Here is a 21,478-nt window from a genome sequence, read left to right as displayed (position 1 = left end):
ATAATGAACGTTGAACTACTCTTTCAAAATTTATTATCTTCAAACAACGAAATACGTTCAAATGCTGAAAAATTATATAACTCATTACTCTCTCAACCAACTACATTAATCTCTACTCACATTCAAGCACTTAATTCTAACGATCCTAATATTCGTTTATTATCTGCAAATTTATTATCTCGTAATTTTTACAAAGCACAACCCTCATTATATCATTATTTAACTGATGAACAAAAACAACAATTCAAATTATTTTTAATTCATCTCCTTCAAAGTGATTCTCCTCCAGCACTTCTTCGTGCTTATTCATCATTACTTTATGATACTTTTACTGTTTCTCCTTCATTTCCAGAACTTCTCCCTGCATTAAAGTCAATGTTTACATTTCCGTCCCCACAACACCGATCAATAGCATTGTCTACAGTTGCATTATTAATCATCTTTTCAGAACCAAGTGTAGACTTCATTCGTGAATCTCTTAACTCTGCAATAAAATTGTTAAATGATGTTAGTATTGTTGTTGTTTCTTCATTACAATTATATAAATCAATCATTGAAGTTTGTGAAGAAGAAGGAAAAGAATTTACTGAAGAAGTTGTATCACATTATCCTCAATTCTTAGAAGCTGCAATTCATGTGTTGGAAACAGATAGGTTAAATGCACAAAGTTGTATAGAAGTTATAAGTGAAATGAATGAAACATCAGCATTATTTAATGATTATTTAAAACAAACATGTACATTCGCTTTATTAGGTGTAAAATTATTAGGAAGTGATGCCATTCCTTCAATGGAATGTCTTGCTGTTTTATGTGAAACTTATAGAACATTAGGTGATGCTTTATTACCTACAATGAAGTATTTGTATCAATGGCTTTGTACAATTCAAGATAATCCTGAATGGTATCAATTTAAAGAAGAAGAAAAAGATAGTTTATGTTCTGCTGCAGAAGAATTTATGTTTAGATTTAGTTTTTTTAAACCAACAAAAGAAGTATTAAGTTTAGCCCCTTCAAATCCAACATGGCAACAAGCTAGGTCATTTATTTTTATGGTTTCACAAATCGTTTCAATAGATACTTCTTCATTATATGCATCTATCCCTCAAATATATCAATCATTTTTATCAATTATTTCTCTTCATCCAAGAGTTACTTATGAAGTCTTGGTTTTTGCCAATAGAGTTCTTAAATCATATCCATCACTGAGAAGTACTTTTGAACCAATTGTATGTCAGTTAATAGCAACAAACATTAATTCTCCAATTCCAAAAATTCAAGCAAGAACGTGTGACTTCTTATCCTTTTTTATTGACTCTGCATCAACAGCTCTAATGAAAGAAAAGATGGAATCAATTATTTCAATGTTACAACCATTATTACAATCAAGTGAGTTACATGTCCTTTCATCTGCAATTTGTGCAATATCTTTTCTTGTTACTAGAGTCCAAAAATTATTTACACGTTATGCATCTTCATTTTTAAATGGTTACTTCCAATTATTAAATAAAATACCAACAACTTATGAATATTTTGAACTTCGTGGAAGAATTATTGAGTCTATTAGTATTATTGGATTTTATCTTAATAGTTCAGAACTCACTTTGTTTGCTCAAAAATTAACAGAACAATTATATGTGTGTCTTTCTTTACCAAATATAAAAGTAGATGATCCATTACTTGGATATATAGAAACAATTATTATAAGAATGCTTCCCTTGTTAAAAGAATATTTCTATCCATTTATTACTAAATTTCTTCCTTTTTTACTCCAACGATGTAAAATACAAATTCCAATTAAAAATGCAAGTGGATTATCTGAAGAGAAGAAAAGTGCTATGGGATGTTTATCTGTATTGATTTCTGAAGCACATAAATTGTTACTACCAGTAATGAATCACGTTATTGAAATCATTGTAACAGAATCAAGATCAATTAACATTAGTATTGCTTCTATTGCTATTAATGCTGCTGGTTCATTATTTATTATATTATATCAAGATCAAAGAAGTCCAGAAATAGAACTTACTTTACAAAGACTAGTTGCTGTATTAGATTCAGGGTGTCATTCATTTGATTCTGAGTTATGTTCTGCGGGAATAGGAACATTAGAAAGAATTATATCTCATGACATTCCATTAGATAGTAATATTGTTATGTCAAATATTGCAGCTGCTTTGAAACATTTAGAACAATTTAGAGAAGTTGGCAAAGTAACAGAAACATTATTGTCTGCTTTATCTACATCAATTGTTTTGGGTTCGATGAGTAATGCATATGCTAATTATATTCATCCAATTATTTTGGAGAAGTTAAAAGGATCTTCTTCTTCACGAGTTGTTGCAATGAGAGTATTAAAAATTGCTATTAGGGATTGTGGATTAAAAACTCCAGGAATTATTGAAGGGTTAAATGACTCTTGTATTGCTGTAAGAGATGCAGCAATAAGTGCATTAGTTGCTTCTTTTGAACGTGGATTTGAGAATATTGAAGAAGTATTAAATAGGTTATGGAAAATGGTAAAAGAAGAAACGAATGAATATGTCCAATCTAAAGCAGTCAGGAAATTAGGAAGAATTATTTTAGATCTTAAACTTCCTGAACAAGCTAAAGAATGGTTAAAATATTTACCTATTAAAAATAAAAATGAAAAACTCTGTAATGAGTTATGTTTAATGTATATTAATGGTTTAATTAATTTAGAACAAAACCACATTCCTAATCTTCTTATTATTCTTGCTGATAATTTCTTATATCGTTCTTATACAAAAGAAAATCTTATTATAATGAAACAAGTATTAACAGTAGTTTCAGAAAAGTACGATACTTTAACAAAACAATGTATTCAAAATATGAGTCTCGAAAGAAAAGATGCTCTTAATGAAATTATATCAAGTTAATTCAAATCAATTTCATATAATATATATTTCATTATTAAAAAAAAAAACAAAAATATATTACACATACATAAAATAAAATCAATGAAAAATAAGTTGATTAATAATTGATTCATAATATTCTATCATCATTTCATATTGTTCATTTTTTCTTCGTTCTTCTGAAAGTGATATTGCTAATTTGATTCTTAAATCTTTGACTATTTGATACTTACTTTTTATTTCTTCATATTCTTTTTTAAAATCTTTTTTTCTTTCAAGCGTATAAACTTTTTGTCTAAGGTATTTAATTTGACTTTTAAGTGTTAATATATCTTCTTCCATTTAACTATATAATTTTTAATATCAGATAAAGAGAATCATCACAAACCATCACTTCATATTAATACAACAAAAAATTAAATAAAATATTTTTATATTTAAACATATTTTTATAAACTTAAATTTTTAAAAAAAAACTACAAATAGAATATAAAATGAATGACTGGTTACTTCCTGCACATAAATTATGTCTTGAAAGATATGGATCAAACAAATTTCAAGCAATGGAACAATTATCAATAAACTCTAACCAAATAACGCAAACATTTAAAACATTAATTCCTTTAATTCAAAATTTTCATACAAAAATAGAAAATTTAAGAATTAATGTCCCCAAAGCTTCTTCATCAACTTCTATTTATCATGAACTTTTAGTAATTTCACATACAAATGAAGTGTTAATAGAAATATTTAAAATATATGTTTGTTAACATTTATTAAACAAATTCAAAAAGTATGAATAAATACTTATTTCATTTAGGAAAATACTTTAAACAAGTTATCTGTTTCATTAAAAAATAATAATTCATGGGGTGAAAATATTTCATCTATTCCTGATATTGCAATGCAACAAAATAATATGATATCCAATATTTCGTTATTTCAATCACTTTCTTCATACATTAATGACTTAAATCTTATTTCACATCAAATGGTCAAATTCAATAATATTATGGAGGAAGAAGATTCTAATGAATTAGAAACTGCTGTTGTATCAGTTATTAACGAAAGAAAGAAACTACTTAATACTAATTATTCACAGTCAACAGATGAAATTATAAAAAATGAAAACGAAGAAGTTCCTCTTCCTATTCTTAAAGCTATGTATGGAATTTATTTCACACCAAGATCTCTTGAAGGAGTATTTAGACAATGCGCTGACTCAAAAGCATTAGAAAGTTACACTAAACTAATTGGTGTTATTGATGTACAAGCAACAGATGTAGTAAATCTTTCAGGAGTAATAAGAAAATTTTTAAGAAGCTTAAATACTCCTATTTGGCCTCAACGATTACTTCAACCAATGTTAAGTATTACTATGAGCAATAGTACTAATGAAGAAGTTTGGGTTGACAAAATACGTGAACTAACATGTCAATTACCAAAAACAAATGCAAGTATTCTGAAACATTTATTAGCTCTTTGTGGAAGAATAACAAATTGTCCTGAATCAAAAATGGATAATTATAATATTGCAGTATGCCTTGGTTTATCAACATTTGTAAGTAAAAATGATATTCAAACCATTGGACCACAAACAGGATATATTATCAAAACATTTGAACTTATGATTAAGAATAAAGAAGTTATATTTACCGTTTGTTATTTCATAAAATATAATTAAGTTTGAATAAAATAATGAATAAAGAATAACAAATAGGATATAGATGATTGCTTTAAAAGAAGAGTTAATGATGTAATTACTCCTCCAATTTATCATGATATCTTCTTTAATAAAAGACAATCAATGTATTTCACAAGACATAGACCAAATCAAAATGAAACAAAAACAAGAATATTTAATATTGGTAAATATGTTGCAAAATCAACACCACTCAATTAATTGTAATTGTTTTGAATATTGTCATCTTTTTATTGGTTGTAATTAAAACCATTTATTGAGAATGGAACATGGTAAAGAAAATTATCCAAAATAGTAAGAACTCTGCTAAAGAAACGCCAAGACCTTCATTTATTGCATCTCCAATTGTTACTTCTGGGTCAAGTTCATCTAATGAATAATAAACAACAAAGAAATATGATATTAATATAACACATCCAAAACAAATAGCGAATCCTAACCATCCTTGAATTCCAATTATCCCACAAATAATTCCAACTATTGGAGAAACAAGAGATTTAATAGTAAAAATTGCATGACATACCGTTTTTTTAGTCCATTCATAATCAGGATCAAAGATATTACTCATTGAACTTAATATCTTTTTTTTATTTTAATTTTAAATTTGTTTTTTATTCTATTAAAATATAGTTTTTTACTAATTTTTATTAGTATTTTATAATAACCCTTCAGATATTTAAACCCCGTTTATCTCATTAAATTTGTCCCGCATCTTATCATCGTTACTTTTTAATTGTTATCAATATAAAAAGTTAGTAATGGATGCAAGAAAATTGAAATAGTATCTCCTATTACCTCATTGTTAATAGGTCGAATATTTCAAATATTAATTTTTATGTTTTTAATTCTTTATTACTTTATGTTAATAAAATTAACATTATTAACAAAATTTTTATTTATATTAATATATTTTTTAATATATTACTAATTCATATGTATTTAAACGATATTATTTATTTGATAAATACTTTATTTTATTGAAATGCAAAAAATTTTTATTATTAGTTTTAATGACTTATTAAAAATGAATAAAACCTTATTTTATATAAATCAATTATTAAATATATCTTCATTTGAATTGAATATTAAGAATTGATTATTTCTATTTCTTCATTATATTTTATTTATATTTATTTCAGTCATATGACAATTATTTGATTCACCTTTTAATATATTTAGAAAATTCGTTTCATAAAACATTAATTCTTTCATAGTTTTGATGGTTATTGTTTGTATAGTATTAATGCATTTCTAATTTCAACATTTTTAATCTTATTATAAATTCATTGTGTATTAAATTATTGGTGATATTAATGTGACTGTTTTTACTTATATTATTTCTCTGTTATGTCTTATACTCTCTTGTAATTTATTTATTTTCTTTACGTCATATTTCATTTAACTGAATGATATTCATTATTTTTATCATTTTATTTATTTCTGTTTTGATTTTGTTTTTTATTTTGATATTGTTTATATCTTTTTTGTGTGTTATTATAGTGTTTGTTTTTATTATGACACTATTGTTTATTTCTATTTAAGTTATTGTTAAAATATTTATGACGATCGTTATGAATGAAGTGATGAGTGAAACGATTTGTATCATCTATGTTGTGATAGTTATGGTAATAATTGTTATTGTAATGGTTAGTGTGATTATTCATGTATCTCTGTCCATACAGATAATACCTATTTTCACTCATTCTTCTATCATTTATATTTCTTGGTTGATATGAATTTCTTCTTCTTTGGTTATTTGTTTTTTTATATTTTTTGTGGTATCTATTGTAATGCATCTTTTTTTATTAAACTTTTTATTAAAAATTAAAACAATAAAAAACACTTTTTCTAAAACTTTTTGAATTATTCAATCACCTTTCTTTAATCAACTTCTTCCATCTTTGAATCTTCAATTGGTGTTTCTTCAACAGCTGGAACTGCTTCAGTTGGTTGTTCTTCTTCTTTGTCATCAAGAGACAATCCAAGTTTAACCATTCTATAAATTCTACCAGCAAATGCAGCTGGTTCATCTAATGAAAATCCTGATGATAATAATGCTGTTTCAAATAATAATACAACAAGATCCTTAACAGTTTTATCACTATTATCAGTATGGACTCTCTTTCTTAATTCTTGAACAATTGGATGATCTGGATTAATTTCAAGTGTTTTCTTAGAAACCATGTATGTACTCATAGAGTTATCTCTTAATGCTTGTGCTTTCATAATTCTTTCCATATTAGCACTCCATCCATATTCTCCTGTAACAAGTGCACATGGGGAGTTAACTAATCTATTAGAAATTACTACTTTTTCAATCTTATCTCCAAGAATTTCTTTAACTACTTTACTTAATTCTTCATTATCTTTTTCTTTAGCTTCTTGTTCTTTCTTTTCTTCTTCAGTTTCTTCTACTTTAATTCCATCCTTAGTAATACAAACAAGTTTCTTTCCGTCAAATTCTTTAAGTTGTTGCATAGCATATTCATCAATTGGATCTGTCATGTAAAGTACTTCAATTCCCTTCTTAACAAATCCTTCAACAAATGGTGATGTTTCAACAGCTTTCTTACTTTCTCCTGTAATGAAGTATATTTCTTTTTGATTTTCTTTCATTCTTGCAATATAATCTTTGAATGATGTCATATCTTCTCCACTCTTTGATGAATAGAATCTAAGTAATTCTGCAATTTTATCTCTATTTGTTGAATCTTCATGAATACCTAATTTAAGATTCTTTCCAAATGCTTCATAGAATTTTTTGAAATCTTCTTTATTTTCTGATATTTCTACAAATAATTCAAGACATTTCTTTACAAGATTCTTTCTAATAACTTTAAGAATCTTATTTTGTTGTAACATTTCTCTTGAAACATTCAATGGAAGATCTTCTGAATCAACTACTCCTTTAATAAATCCTAACCATTCAGGAATTAATTCTCTACAATCATCCATAATAAAGACTCTTCTTACATATAATTTAATATTATTTGGTTTCTTCTTAGTTTCAAACATATCAAATGGTGCTCTTTGTGGAACAAATAATAATGCTGTAAATTCAATTTGTCCTTCAACTGAAAAATGTTTAACTGCAAGATGATCTTCCCAATCATTTGAAATAGTTTTATAGAATGATGCATATTCTTCTTTTGTAATTTCACTTGGATTTCTTGTCCAAATTGGTTTTTGTTTATTAACTTGTTCCCATTCATGTGTAACTTTCTTTACTTTCTTTGTTTTCTTTGCTGGTTTTTCTTCTTCTTTCTTATCATCTTCAATTTTAACATCTTCTTCCTTTTTGTCTTCTTCTTTTGTTTCTTCTTCTTTCTTTTCTTCTGCTTCATCATCTGTTACTTCTTCTTCAGTTTCTTTTGTAACATATAACATAATTGGATATTGAATAAATTCGGAATGTTTCTTAATAATTTCTTGAATCTTCTTTGTTTCAAGATATTCTTGCATATCTTCTTTAAGTTTTAAAATAATCTTTGTTCCTCTCTTTAATCTTTCTCCACTTTCATCAAGTGTAATTGTATATTCTCCTCCTGCTGATGATTCCCAAATATATTGTTCATCATCATTATTTTTTGTAATAACTGTTACTTTCTCTGCAACAAGATATGATGAATAAAATCCAACTCCAAATTGTCCAATCATAGAAACATCAGCTGTTCCTTCAATAATCTTTGACATGAATGTCTTTGTTCCTGATCTTGCAATAGTACCAAGACAATTAATTAAATCTGCTTTTGTCATTCCAATACCTGTATCTTCAATAATTAATTGTTTATTATCTTTATCTGCTGTAATTCTAATTACTAATTCTGGTTCAGCTTCAAGAACACTCTTATCTTGAAGTGATTGATATCTAATTTTATCAAGTGCATCTGAACAATTTGAAATTAATTCTCTTAAGAAAATATCTTTATTTGAATAAAATGCATTAATAATCAATGATAATAATTGATTAATTTCTGCTTGGAATTGATATGTTTCAGTCATTTCTTCTTCTAATGATTGATCTTTTCTATTTCCCATTTAAATACTCTTCTTTTGTCTACGATGTAATTGTAATACACCACGTCAGCTCTCGTTGTCATTTGCTCTTCCTTCATTTATTTATTTTCTTCTCGTCTTCTTTTACTTTCTTTTCCTATTTTTTTACTATATTTCTTCCTCTTCTTTTCTTTTTTTTTTAGGTTTTTTATTTAGGGTTTCCCTTTCCACGTAGTGCTTTCTTATGAGATGACTTATTTTTAATGATGTGTATTTTTTCTAAAACATTTTTTAAATAACAATATTTCTCTCTGTTGCTAGACATTGGAACTTGTTTTTTTTTGTTTTTCTCTCCTCTTTATCATGACCACTTTTACCATTTATATAGATGATGAAGCAATGCCTTCTTCTAGTGATTATAGTGTACCAGGTAGTCCTGTAGCTAACTTTTCAAGAAGAGAAGAATTCAAAGTTTTATGGAAACAATACATTGATGATTATGATTTTCATACTAATCAATTTATAAATATTCATATTTTTAAGTCAACAGTTCAACCAGAACGATCTGATCCATCAAACCATGATGGTGGAAAATGTTGGATAACAACAAGTCGTTCTTTTGTATTAGAAAGTTTTGAAGCAATGGTTGATGAATTATTATTTAATGATTGTTCATTTTTTTCAAGTATTAATGGTATTACAGCTTGTTTAAAAACAGAAACAAATTCAACGATGGGGATTTGGATTAAAAGTTGTGAACAACATATCATTCATTCATGTAAACGATTTATAGAAGAAGGAAGTAAACAAACTGAAGTAATGTTTGAAAAACACAAAGATGAAAACCAAAGACGACCATCATTCTTTAGTATGTTAGCGGATACGGATGAAATAAAAAAAGAAGGAAATGAAACTAAAAGTCCTGAAACGGAAAACAAAAATAAAAAATCAATAGAAGAAGTTGAGGGGAAAATAATACAAGAAATATATGAAAGACCAAAAACAAAGAAAATTGAAGAAGGATTTAATGAATTAATGGAAATAGCTGATCCAGATGATTTTTTACAACAATTTGTTGAAGCAGAATTAGAATTATCAACAGAAGAATTATGGGGTGATATTTATGAAGCAAATAAAATGTTATTTATTGCACCATCAACAACATTAGAAATTAAATTACGTTCATTTCATAAAATACTTAATTATTCAGGTATAATGACTGATTGTGGAAAAAGAAAGAAAAGTGGAGAGAAAAAGGTAAATCCAGTACGAGTGAGTAAAAAAATTAAAGAAAGTTTCACTAGTTCAGAAGATACATCAAGTACAGAAATTAATGATTCATTTGGATCACTTTCACTTGAAGCAGTTACTCCAGACACAACATTTGATGGAGCTACATTACCAGATAAAATAATTCAACATTCATTAAACACAAAGAGTCAACGTGCATCAGAATGTATTGATTCGAAAGTAATTAATAATACAAACGAAGCAAAAGAAAGAATAGAAGAAATAAAAGTAATGAAAGAAAAAGAAAATAAAAAAATAGATGAATTTGAAATGAAGGATATTACTATTCCAACAATGGTTAGTAAAGAAAGTGAATCAACAATTGAATCAAGTGAATCAATAACTAAATTTAAATTAAATGCAAAACCATTCACACGAAAAAACAAAACAAAAACAACAGAAAGTTCTATAGAATCACAATCAATAGGAGATATTTCTGATGAAAGTAGTATTATTGAAACAGGAGTTATTTCTGATGAAAATAAGCCAAAAGTAAAAATTAATATAGATTTAACAAAACCAATTAAGAGTTATATCCCTCATCATTTAAAAGAAATAAAAGAAAAAACATCAAAAGAAGTAAAAGAAGAAACGTCTTTAAATCACGAAAAAGGTATAAAAGATACTGAAGATAATATTAAAGAGAAAAAAGGAACAAAACAAAAGTCAGAAACAAAAAAAGAAAATAAAAAAACACATAAAAAAGAAGAACGAAAGAAAACACGGTTTATTGAAGTCCCTATTCAAAGAGATATTGCAGAACCAATTATTCAAACACCAATACAAATAGAGTCTAAGAGTAATGATAAAGATAATATTGGATTTACAGAAGTTCCATATCAAATTGAAAAAACAGAAACAACACATAATAAAACAAAATCAACAACAACTGTTTTAGAAAAACCAATTGCAATAAAAACACAACGAGAAAAAGATATTAAAGGTATTCCAATGGTATCAAAATCACCTGGTATTGAAAAAACAAAGAAAAGTTTATTATTAATGAGAAGAACAAAAAAATCAATACCATCAACTCCTGGAGAAGTTAAACGAAAACAAAAAAGAGAGAATGGAGGTAATGAAGTAAAATTTGAACCTATGAGAAAACATAATCCAAATAAAGTTATGGAAATTGATAAACCAAAAAATGAAGGAAATGAAACTGAGTCTAGAACAGTAGTTACACCACCAACTCGACTACCATGGCATATTAGAATGTTAAAAAAAGCAAGTGAGAGTGGAGAAGATTTTGTATTAGTATTTAAATATCATACTCAAATAGTTGTTATTGTAATTACTGTAATGATACTAACCACACTAATGATCATAGGGTTAATGTATTTAATCAATGTAGAATCAAGTTATGATGATTAAATATGATAAATACAGAAAATTCAATGTTTTTTCAATCAAAATTTTAAGAATTTTTATTTAATTGATGAGTTGAGAAAAATAATAAAAAGAAATAAGAAAAAAAACTATAGAGGAAAGATAAACTAAAAAACCCTGTTAATTGAAAGATGCCAAAGAGAGGAGCTGGAGGAAGACAAGGAAATAAATTCCGAGTTACTTGTGGTTTAAATAATGCATCAACAGTTAACTGTGCAGATAATACTGGAGCTAAAACACTTACTATTATTTCAGTAAAAGGATTCCATGGAAGATTAAATAGACTTCCAAGAGCTGGATGTGGTGATATGGTTGTTGCAACATGTAAAAAAGGTAAACCAGAATATAGAAAGAAGATGCATACAGCTGTCATCATTAGACAAAGAAGAACATGGAGAAGAAAAGATGGAGTTACATTATATTTTGAAGATAATGCAGCTGTTATTGTTAACATGAAAGGAGAAATGAAAGGATCAGCTATTACTGGACCAGTTTCAAAGGAATCAGCTGATTTATGGCCAAAGATTTCATCAAATGCACCAACTATTGTTTAAGCTAGTAATGTTTGGTCAAGTTCGATTTATTTGTGAAGTTTTGGTTTCTTGTATTCAATCTTTTTTTTTTATTATTTTTCATTCATTTAATCAAACATTTAAAGCATAACAATCTTTTTATTTAAACATTATTGTTGAAGAAGTTTAAATATATTTCTTATTAAGACAGTTACATTTTTGATAACTTCTTCTTTTTTCATAGCATCTTCTAATGTTATTGGTTTGTTTTGTATACAAAATACACTTAACAATGGATCAATGGTATTAGAGTCGACTTCCACTGCTCCTCCTATTGCAATTACTTTTATTTTGTATTTTTGAGCTCTTTTGAGTATTCCACAAAGTACTTTTCCCATAAAACTTTGTTCATCTATTCTTCCTTCTCCAGTGATAATGTATTGTGCATCTTCTATGATTTGATCAAACTGAAACAAGTCCAATATTAATTCAATTCCTGGTTTTAATTCTGCATTTAAAAACCCAATAAATCCTCCTCCAAGTCCACCAGCAGCACCTGTTCCTGGGATTTGATTAAGATCTATCTTTTTTACTTTTTTAATTACTTGAGCAAAATGTTCTAATCCATTATCTAATTGTTGTATCATTTGATCATCTGCACCTTTTTGACGACTATAGATAAATGCAGCACCATTTTTACCATAAAATGGATTATTTACATCACATGCAACTATTATAGGGATATTTAATATCTCTTTAGAAACACAACTAGAATCTATAGACTCTATTTGATTTAAAATTTCACCTCCAACTCCAAGTATTTTATTCTTAGAATCTTTAAACTGAAATCCAAGTGCTTCTAACATACCTGTTCCTCCATCATTTGTTCCACTCCCTCCAATTCCAACAATAACTTTCTTCACTTTTTGATTAATTACAGCATCATATATCATTTCTCCAACACCAAATGTAGTTGTTTTGAGAGGATTTCTTAATTCTTTTGGAATAAGTGTTAATCCACTACAACTTGCCATTTCAATTATTGCAATATTCTCATTGATTATCCCATATTCACTTTTCATCTGTTCCATTAATGGTCCATGAACAATCGTTTGTATTCGTTTTCCTTTGAGTCGTCTTATAATACTATCCATTGTTCCTTCCCCACCATCTCCTAATTCAAATGTTTTAATTACATAATTTGGATAAATACTTTTTAATGATTGTTTAATACACTCATTAATTTCATTTGAACTGATACTTCCTTTAAATGAGTCACATGCCACAACAACTTTCATTATAACAATGTTTTTTAGTTATTTTTTTTGATAGTTCATAATAAAAAATAATAAAGATGATTAGAAAAAACATAATATAATGTTTGAGAGTTTGATAGGAAATGGTAAAAGATTTTTATAAACTGATAAAGGAGTTATTTCATAATAAAGAAATGCAAATGATTTAGGATTATAAATAATCTTAAAAAGATAATCTTATAATTACCAATGATACTTGGTGTATCACTTCTTTTTATCTTATTTATTGGATTATTTTTTATTAAACAAAAATATATAAAAATGTATAGTAAGGAATCAGCATTAAGTGTTTATTTAACAATACCAACATTATGTAGTCTTTATCTATCATTATTGGTTGATGTAGTTACTGAAGAATTTGCAGGGTTGAGAATGATAATATTCATTATTACTATCATTTCTATAGTTGTTTTATTAATTGTAATATATCCTTATTGTTTTCTTCATCATTATGGATTAAAAAAGTGGAGTATGATTGGGTTATTATTCCATGTAATAGTGATAGTTATTATAAGTTCATTAATTCATACTGAACGAGGGATATTTAGTCTATATGGATTATTAGAGAAACTAGCAGTCATTGGAATTTTCATCTCTGCAATATTATCAGGATATTCTTCGATTCAATTACCTATGAAACACCTTGATCCATTCCATAAAAGATATAGTGATGAACAAATTAAAACAAAATATGCACAACTTAAATTCATGGAACAACGAGGTGAAACATCAAGTGAATTATATCAAATGGTTTATAGAGAATATGTTATTATGTGTGAAAGTCAAAGAGCATATAAGAAAAAGAAAGGTGTTGTTGGAATATACAACAAAACATATGGTGGAATAATGAGTGTATATTGTATATATAAATTAATGAATTGTATTATTCATGTTATTGGATTAACTCATTCAGATGGATCAAGTTGGATTACAAAAGTATTATCCATTATTACAAAATTTATTCATATTGAAGTAGATTGGGATAGTGTAGCACAAATATTATCATTTGGGATGGTAGGAATATTAGTTATTACTGGTATTAAAGGATTATTATCTAAAGCTATTAAAATTATAACATCTTGTAATAATTTAAGTTCAGAACGAGTGAAAGGAAGTATTGTTGTTGGTACATGTTATTTTTTAACGATATACTCATTATCATTTATCATTATGTCAAGATCTAATCTGGTTGCTTCATCACATTCAGTTATTTATAATATATTTCAAGATATTGATTATAACACATATACATCATTCTCAGATTTAATATTTTTCTTTTCAGCATGTTTTTCACTTCTTTTCTTTTATTGTAAGAACAGATTTGGGTGGTTTGTTTCTTATAAACAAACCTATTTACCAAGTTAAGAAAGGAATCTTATAATTTAATAACAAGATTATGCCTCAAAAAGTTTTTTATTTTTGTGGAGATTTGAAAATAAAGAACAAAATCGAAAAAAAAAAAAAAACAAAAAAAAAATAAATATAGAAGAACAAAAAATTGTAAAAGAAATGGCAAAATTAAGAGAATTAATCCTTAGTGTTCGTAGTGCTAAAACAGCTGCAGAAGAAAGAGAAATTATTACTAAAGAGTGTGCAGTTATTCGATCATCAATGTCATCAAATAATTTAACAATAAGACATAGAAATGTTGCTAAGTTAATTTATATTCAGTTATTAGGATATCCAACACAATATGGACAAATGGAATGTTTAGCATTAATTTCTTCACACCATTATTCAGATAAAAGAATTGGATATTTAGCATTAATGTTATTATTAGATGAAACTCAAGAAGTATTAACATTGGTTACAAACCATTTGCATAATGACTTATTATCACAAAACCAATTTATTGTTGGACTTTCATTAACTACAATATCAAATATTGGTAGTGAAGGTATTGCTCAAGATGTTGCATCAGAAGTAGAAAAATTAATGTCATCACCAATTAATTATATTAAAAAGAAAGCTGCAGCAGCTGCACTTCGTATTATTCGAAAATGTCCTAGTTATTCAGATATTTATGTTCAAAAAACTAAAGCTCTTATAGTAGAAAGACAACTTTCATTACAATTATCAGGAGTAACACTTGCAATTGAATTATGTAAATATTTACCTAATGCAATTGGAGAATTTAGAAAATTAATTCCTAATTTATTAAATAACTTAAAATTACTTGTTCATTCATCATTTATTCCTGATTATGATGTTAGTGGAATTACACATCCATTCCTTCAAACAAAATTAATTCAATTATTAGGTATTCTTGGACATGATGATAAAGCTAATTCATCATTAATGTATTCAGTTCTTAACTTTGTTATTGCAAATACTTCTAATAGTAGAAATGTAGGAAATGCTATTTTATTTGAAACAGTTAAAACAATTTTAAGTATTGAAGCAGATGAAACATTACTTCATAATGCAGTTGATGTTCTTATTAAATTACTTAATGGAAAAGATTCTAATTTTAAATATGTTGCATTAGAATATCTTCAATATCTTCTTGAATTTGTAGGTACATCTATTCAAAAACATAAAAGTGTTATTGTTGAATGTTTAAAAGATAGAGATCATGCTATTCGTAAAAGAGCATTAGACTTAGTATATTCATTAGTTAATGAATCAAATGTTGTTGGATTAGTAAAAGAACTTCTTTCATTCCTTCAATTGTCAGATATTCAATTCAAACAAGATGTTGTAATTAAAATATGTTGGTTAACTGATAAATTTGGACCAGATATAAAATGGAAATTTGATTCAATGTTAGAAACAATTACTCTTGCTGGTGATATTGTTCCAGAAGAAGTTACATGGAATTTTATATTATTAATTCAACAAAATATTGAATTACAAGGATATGCTGTTCATAAATTATTTGAAGCATTAAAAAAAGATGTTAGTAAATTAGCTTTAAATAAAGTTGCTATTTGGGCTATTGGAGAATATGGAGATTTATTAGCTATTCAAGAAGGACAATTTGCTGGTGTACAACCAAGCACAATGCTTGATTTAATTATTTCAATTGATGGAACTGGTTTTTCTGATTCTACAATTAAAGGAGAAATTCTTATTGCTTTAACTAAATTATCTGCTCGTATTCCTTCTCAATTTAATCAACGAATTCAAGAATTTATTAATATTTATAAAACAAATATTGATGTTGAATTACAACAACGTGCAATTGAATTTAGTCAATTCTTTTCATATGATGATTTAAGATTAGACGCTGTTAACAGAATGCCAATCCCTGAAAATCTTCATCAAGAAACACATTCAAATCAAATGTCTCAAACTACTATACCAACTCAATCTCTTCCAACTGTCTCAACCGAATCTTTGAAAGAAACAACTCTTGTTTCTCAACCTCAACCTAATCAATCATTCAAAAAAGAAGAACCTAAAAAAGATGATTTATTGGATATTCTTGGTATTTCTTCTACCCCTATTAAATCAACTCCTTCTTCATCATCACAACAATCTACTAACTTATTAGATTTACTCACTGGACCATTACCTATTAATCCTACTCCTAATCCTACTATGAATACTATTATTAATCCTACTACCACTCCTGCAACTCAGCCATCAACTAATTTAAATAATTTACTTCAACCAACTTCATCTACTCTCCAAACTCCACAAAATGATATTCCATTACAACAACAAGTGAATAATACAAATAATCTTATTATTCAAGCATTAAATAATAATGGAGTAATTGTTCAATTCAATATCAAACCTGAAGAACCTAAATATCTTGTTCATGCTACTTTTACTAATACTTCTAATTCTCAATTAACAAACTTTTCTATGAAGGTTGCAGTACCTAAGTGGATTGAGTTACAACTTATGAGTCCCACTAGTAATACTCTTCAACCATTATCCATTGATCAAGTTACTCAAGATTTAATTCTCACAAGAATGGTTACTGATAAGCCAGTAGTTGTGAAAATTAAAGTTCTTTTCATGAGAGATGGTGTTCAAGCAGAAGAAAATGCCAATGTCTACATTTGCAATTAATTGAACAGAACTTGACTTTTTTATGTTTCATTTATTCTCTGTTTTTTATTACAGTCTTATTATTTGTCTAACTCTTTTTGAATGAACTTAATTTTGAATAAAGTCATCTGATTAAATAACTGATTTGAATTAATACTATCTTTTTTTTTACAACATCAATTATATCTGTTGTTCATCTTTGAATTATGTCTTTAAGTTATTACACACTTTTTAAAATTGGTTTTCTTCAAATTTTTGTACTTCTTTTCATTAATCCTTTGAGATTGTGTATTTGTTTGTAAAGAAAATGTCAGTGTAGATCTTCACATTGATATAATTTGCATGGAATATAAAACAGGAAATGATCAAAGAAGGAAGGTAAGATTTGAAAGTAATTATCATTATTATTGGAGGGAATTAGAAGTGGTATGGAAATACTGTCTAATAAATATTAATAGAAAAAAATATAAGTAGTGAATAAAATGTACAGATAAAGAATTAATTATATTAAATGATGTAAAATGTTAGTTTTAAATTTTGTCAATATTTGGTTGGAGATTATATTTATTTAATTTTTATGTTAAAATTGTGTTGTGTATAATGAAGGAATTGTTAGTCAAATAGAATTTTATTTGACACATTTCACGGTTAGAAAGAAAAATATATTTTTTTGTTCAAATTCTTTCTTGATGAAAATATGAAATGATGATTTTCATTTAATTAATACAATAATTGGGATTAGATTTGTATAATTGTTTTGTTTGATAAATTAGAATGAACATAATCATTCATTTCTGTATGTTTTATTTAGAGTATTTATTTAACTTCTTCTCTTTTAACACTATTCAATATATTCAATGTGTTATATTGAATATTGATGATTATAACATTTCATTCATATTTATTTCATTCACCTGATAAAATTGGTTTGATCATTCTTCATTTAAATTATTCTATCATTTGATATTTCATTATGTTAATGAAATAAAGTACTAATGAAAGATTAATATAACTATTCTGTAATTGAAGTTCAAATATTAATTTAATGAAAGTAACAAAGAGAAAAAAAATAATGATAAATCAAATGAAATGTTCATATTTCAATGGCATTCAAAATGATGTATTAAAATACTAAAACAAATGGGTAAGAAGTAGTATAAATACAATCAAATAACAATGTAAATATACAAAAATGTAATAAATAATAAATATATTTTATTTTCAATTATTGTCTTATTTCATTCTCAATCTTACTTTTTATATATAAATACTCAAAACAAAAAGAAAGTTATACAAACTATTAAATTCTCTTACAAAAATATATGACTTCCATCAATGAATAAAACACTACAAAATAATCAAAATAATAATGATTATGATGATTATAAGAAACAGATAAAAATATAATAATAAGAAAATGAAATACAATATAAGAAATGTGTTAAAAAGTAAAATAGAGAAGAAAGAAGTGTATAGATAAAAGAAGTGAAAATGAATATAAAATTGAGAATATTATATAATAGAAATAAAAAATGAAGAAAGAATTAGATAATAAAATGAGAGAAGAAGAATAGAAGAAAGAAATAATAATCAAAGATGGAAAAATTATAATTATAAAGAGTTATATAATTATGTCAAATACTTACATAATAAAACAACAATAAGTGATAATAAAACAGCAAGAATGAAATAGAATTTGATATAGAAATAAAAATAATGAAGAAAAATAAAAGAAAATGAGAAAAAGGAAAAAGAAGAAAATGAAAACCTAAGAAAGAGTTAAGAAAATAGAAGAGAATGATAAAATAATACAATCAAGAATTGAAAGTGATAGTATAGAAATGAATAAAAATAAAGAATAAAGAATAAAAGAAGAATGTATAAAGAAAACAAATATTATAATACAAAACAAAGAATGAATAAATAAAGAATTAAGATAAATCTAATCATAATATTGAAAATATAATAAATATAGATAAAGTGGTTATACAAGAAGATGCTCAAGAAGAGTATATTATAACTGAATAAAATAATGAAGAAGAAATAGAAGAAACAACAAAATTAATTCCAGAATCAAGAAGACAATCAAATAAAATGATAGAAAGAGAAACAACAATAAGGAAGAAGATGATATAAATTCGCATAAAAACAATAACTAGATTTATATAGAATGAAGAATATTAACAAATGAAATAACAAAAATAATAAACATACATTATATAATATTCAAAATAGAAAAATAAAAATTAGACAATTAAATGTTAATAAAATTATCATTTATTCATTATTGATGAATATTAATCACAATATACATCATTAAAAAGTAGTTCCTTTGTTTTACTTATTATTTAGTTTTTTGATTTATGAATAAAACATTTTTGTTTTATTTCTATATATTAATGTCTTTTCATTCTTCTTCTGTTTATTTCTTCTTTTTAATTCCTTTGTTTAACTTTTTCTTTAATTTAAATATTTTCACATTTCTTTATTTTCTTATTTTATAATGAATGAACTTATCATTACCACTAGAGTATTATAATTAATTTTATTTGATATTAAAAACATCAAATATTTCATTTTCTTTTAATAATATTATTTATATATTTCTTGTTTCATCTTAATAAATATCAGTTCTTCTATTACAACAAATAATATTCCATTATAATACAACATTACATCACTGAAACATTGATTAATACAATTTCATATTCGAATGAATCAGCATAACAAGATAATAACTGGGGAAATCAAAGCATGAATTTATTTTAAAGTTCGTGTATTGTTTCTGACTTGTCAACTTTGTTTCACATTCAAAACCAAACAATAAAATAGAAGAATAAAAGTAAGAAAGTCCAAGATTACCTTCAGTAGTGCATCATACTTATAGGAAAGAGAAGTGTGAGGGTCTTGTGTTTAATCAATCCTGCCAGAACCATTTTTATTTATTGTATTAATTATTATTATTAAATTTAACTACAATCAAAAATGATTAACTATCAAATGAGAATATTATAATTTACAAATGTATAAAGATTAATCAACTTACAAATTATTTTGAATTAAATAATGATAAAAATTAGTAATAATGAAGAAATAATAATAAAATTAGTCACAATGTATAGATAAATAAATTAAAGAATATACTTCTTCATTGTTATACTTAGTGTTATTGTTCCAAGTTGGTAGTATTAATGAATAATCAGACCCATTAACTTCAAAAATACCTTTTAATTATCATTATAATTAATCTATATTTTATATAAGTATTTAAGTCTATAATTTTTTATTTATCATTTTACTAACTAGTTACAACTAAAAATAAATATTAAACCTTGTTTTCATGAAATTATATTTAATGTATAAGAAGTAAAAAAATGCATTACTATAGTTTATTTATTTTGATTAAATTCTCATTCATACTTGGGACTTCTTCTTCATTTATTTTATGACAAAATATTAATAACTGAAAAGATAGAAAAAAATCAAAAAATATTTAATTAATAATAATAGAAATATTTCTATTGTTTAGTAATCAGTGGAGATTAATCTTATTCTTGAATTATTTTCTAGCATCTCCACTTTGTATATTTAGTTGTTATAGAATCAATGTTCCATTATATCATGTTTTTAATGATATGGCTTTTCTTCTTTAATGATGTCAATCTCAATCTTTATTTCTTTGATTAGTCTAATACTTTCTTTATTTATTATTCCATTAATTGAAATTACTACTCGATTTATTTTGACATCTATTATTTTCTCTATTTTCTTTATTCTATTTTTTTAATTCATTGTACATATTTCTTTTCTTCAAATACACTCAATTAATATTGTGATATTCAATATTAATCTTATCAAATAATGTATCATTTTGATTCTTTTTATCTAATACATATATATGGTATTTTGTATTATTATCTATCACTTTTATGCATTATTTGTTTGTTCAATATCATTGTAATGTCTTTATATTGGAACATTGTTTCATATGGGGGTTTTTATATTGATTATTTCCTGTATATTTTCTTTATTAATCAATATGAATATGCCTATATTGTCATGTTTCCTCATTTGGGATTTATTATTACCAATACAAGATAGTAGAATGTGTTGTACTGTTGCTGTCTTGTCTTTACAAAGTGTGCAGTATTTTAATCTTTCATTTTTCAGTATGTTTGTTTTCTTGTACATACAAAATATTGCACCATCTTGCATTTTCATTAATTGTAGAAATGAATTCTTTTTAATATTGATAGACTCCCGTCTTTTAACTGTAGTATTTTTATCTACTCCTTTTGCATCGAACCATCTTCTAAATTGTCCGCTTATTTGATGACACTTCCATTTTTTGGTGTACTTATCAATAATTTTTATTTCTATTACTACTTCTTTTT

The 21,478-nt window shown here is 25.4% G+C and overlaps 9 protein-coding genes across 9 annotated transcripts, besides 5 other annotated features; 6 read left to right on the top strand and 3 right to left on the bottom strand.

Annotated features, from left to right (window-relative positions):
- Positions 1-3: 3 nt before the first annotated feature.
- On the top strand, positions 4-2,898 carry EHI_196970 (Importin beta-3 subunit family protein, putative; the record flags this gene model as incomplete). Its single annotated transcript, XM_648045.1, has 1 exon — positions 4-2,898. The coding sequence occupies one exon, from the start codon at positions 4-6 to the stop codon at positions 2,896-2,898; it is 2,895 nt and encodes a 964-aa protein (XP_653137.1).
- Positions 2,899-3,371: 473 nt separating this feature from the next.
- EHI_196960 (RhoGAP domain containing protein) lies at positions 3,372-4,780 on the top strand (the record flags this gene model as incomplete). The annotated part of the gene is made up of 3 exons (XM_648043.1): positions 3,372-3,638; positions 3,698-4,534; positions 4,598-4,780. 3 exons carry the CDS (start codon positions 3,372-3,374, stop codon positions 4,778-4,780), a joined length of 1,287 nt encoding a protein of 428 aa, XP_653135.1.
- A 52-nt stretch (positions 4,781-4,832) lies between these two features.
- EHI_196950 (uncharacterized protein) lies at positions 4,833-5,147 on the bottom strand (the record flags this gene model as incomplete). The annotated part of the gene is made up of 1 exon (XM_648042.1): positions 4,833-5,147. One exon carries the CDS (start codon positions 5,145-5,147, stop codon positions 4,833-4,835), a length of 315 nt encoding a protein of 104 aa, XP_653134.1.
- A 590-nt stretch (positions 5,148-5,737) lies between these two features.
- Positions 5,738-5,966: a repeat region.
- Positions 5,967-5,996: 30 nt separating this feature from the next.
- Positions 5,997-6,377: a repeat region.
- Positions 6,378-6,460: 83 nt separating this feature from the next.
- On the bottom strand, positions 6,461-8,617 carry EHI_196940 (heat shock protein 90, putative; the record flags this gene model as incomplete). The annotated part of the gene is made up of 1 exon (XM_648040.1): positions 6,461-8,617. One exon carries the CDS (start codon positions 8,615-8,617, stop codon positions 6,461-6,463), a length of 2,157 nt encoding a protein of 718 aa, XP_653132.1.
- A 321-nt stretch (positions 8,618-8,938) lies between these two features.
- EHI_196930 (uncharacterized protein) lies at positions 8,939-11,239 on the top strand (the record flags this gene model as incomplete). The annotated part of the gene is made up of 1 exon (XM_648069.2): positions 8,939-11,239. One exon carries the CDS (start codon positions 8,939-8,941, stop codon positions 11,237-11,239), a length of 2,301 nt encoding a protein of 766 aa, XP_653161.2.
- Positions 11,240-11,385: 146 nt separating this feature from the next.
- On the top strand, positions 11,386-11,844 carry EHI_196920 (60S ribosomal protein L23, putative; the record flags this gene model as incomplete). Its single annotated transcript, XM_646205.2, has 1 exon — positions 11,386-11,844. One exon carries the CDS (start codon positions 11,386-11,388, stop codon positions 11,806-11,808), a length of 423 nt encoding a protein of 140 aa, XP_651297.1. The 3' UTR covers positions 11,809-11,844.
- Positions 11,845-11,936: 92 nt separating this feature from the next.
- On the bottom strand, positions 11,937-13,064 carry EHI_196910 (glycerate kinase, putative; the record flags this gene model as incomplete). The annotated part of the gene is made up of 1 exon (XM_644963.1): positions 11,937-13,064. One exon carries the CDS (start codon positions 13,062-13,064, stop codon positions 11,937-11,939), a length of 1,128 nt encoding a protein of 375 aa, XP_650055.1.
- A 279-nt stretch (positions 13,065-13,343) lies between these two features.
- EHI_196900 (uncharacterized protein) lies at positions 13,344-14,447 on the top strand (the record flags this gene model as incomplete). The annotated part of the gene is made up of 1 exon (XM_644962.2): positions 13,344-14,447. One exon carries the CDS (start codon positions 13,344-13,346, stop codon positions 14,445-14,447), a length of 1,104 nt encoding a protein of 367 aa, XP_650054.2.
- A 144-nt stretch (positions 14,448-14,591) lies between these two features.
- On the top strand, positions 14,592-17,105 carry EHI_196890 (gamma-adaptin, putative; the record flags this gene model as incomplete). Its single annotated transcript, XM_644960.2, has 1 exon — positions 14,592-17,105. One exon carries the CDS (start codon positions 14,592-14,594, stop codon positions 17,103-17,105), a length of 2,514 nt encoding a protein of 837 aa, XP_650052.2.
- Positions 17,106-19,323: 2,218 nt separating this feature from the next.
- Positions 19,324-19,635: a repeat region.
- An 80-nt stretch (positions 19,636-19,715) lies between these two features.
- Positions 19,716-19,885: a repeat region.
- Positions 19,886-20,568: 683 nt separating this feature from the next.
- Positions 20,569-21,478: part of a repeat region that runs on past the window's edge.

Source organism: Entamoeba histolytica, genomic scaffold (genome assembly GCF_000208925.1).
Source record: "Entamoeba histolytica HM-1:IMSS scf_1104750519255 genomic scaffold, whole genome shotgun sequence".
NCBI lineage: Eukaryota > Evosea > Mastigamoebida > Endamoebidae > Entamoeba > Entamoeba histolytica.
This window is presented reverse-complemented; position numbering and strand designations above follow the sequence as displayed.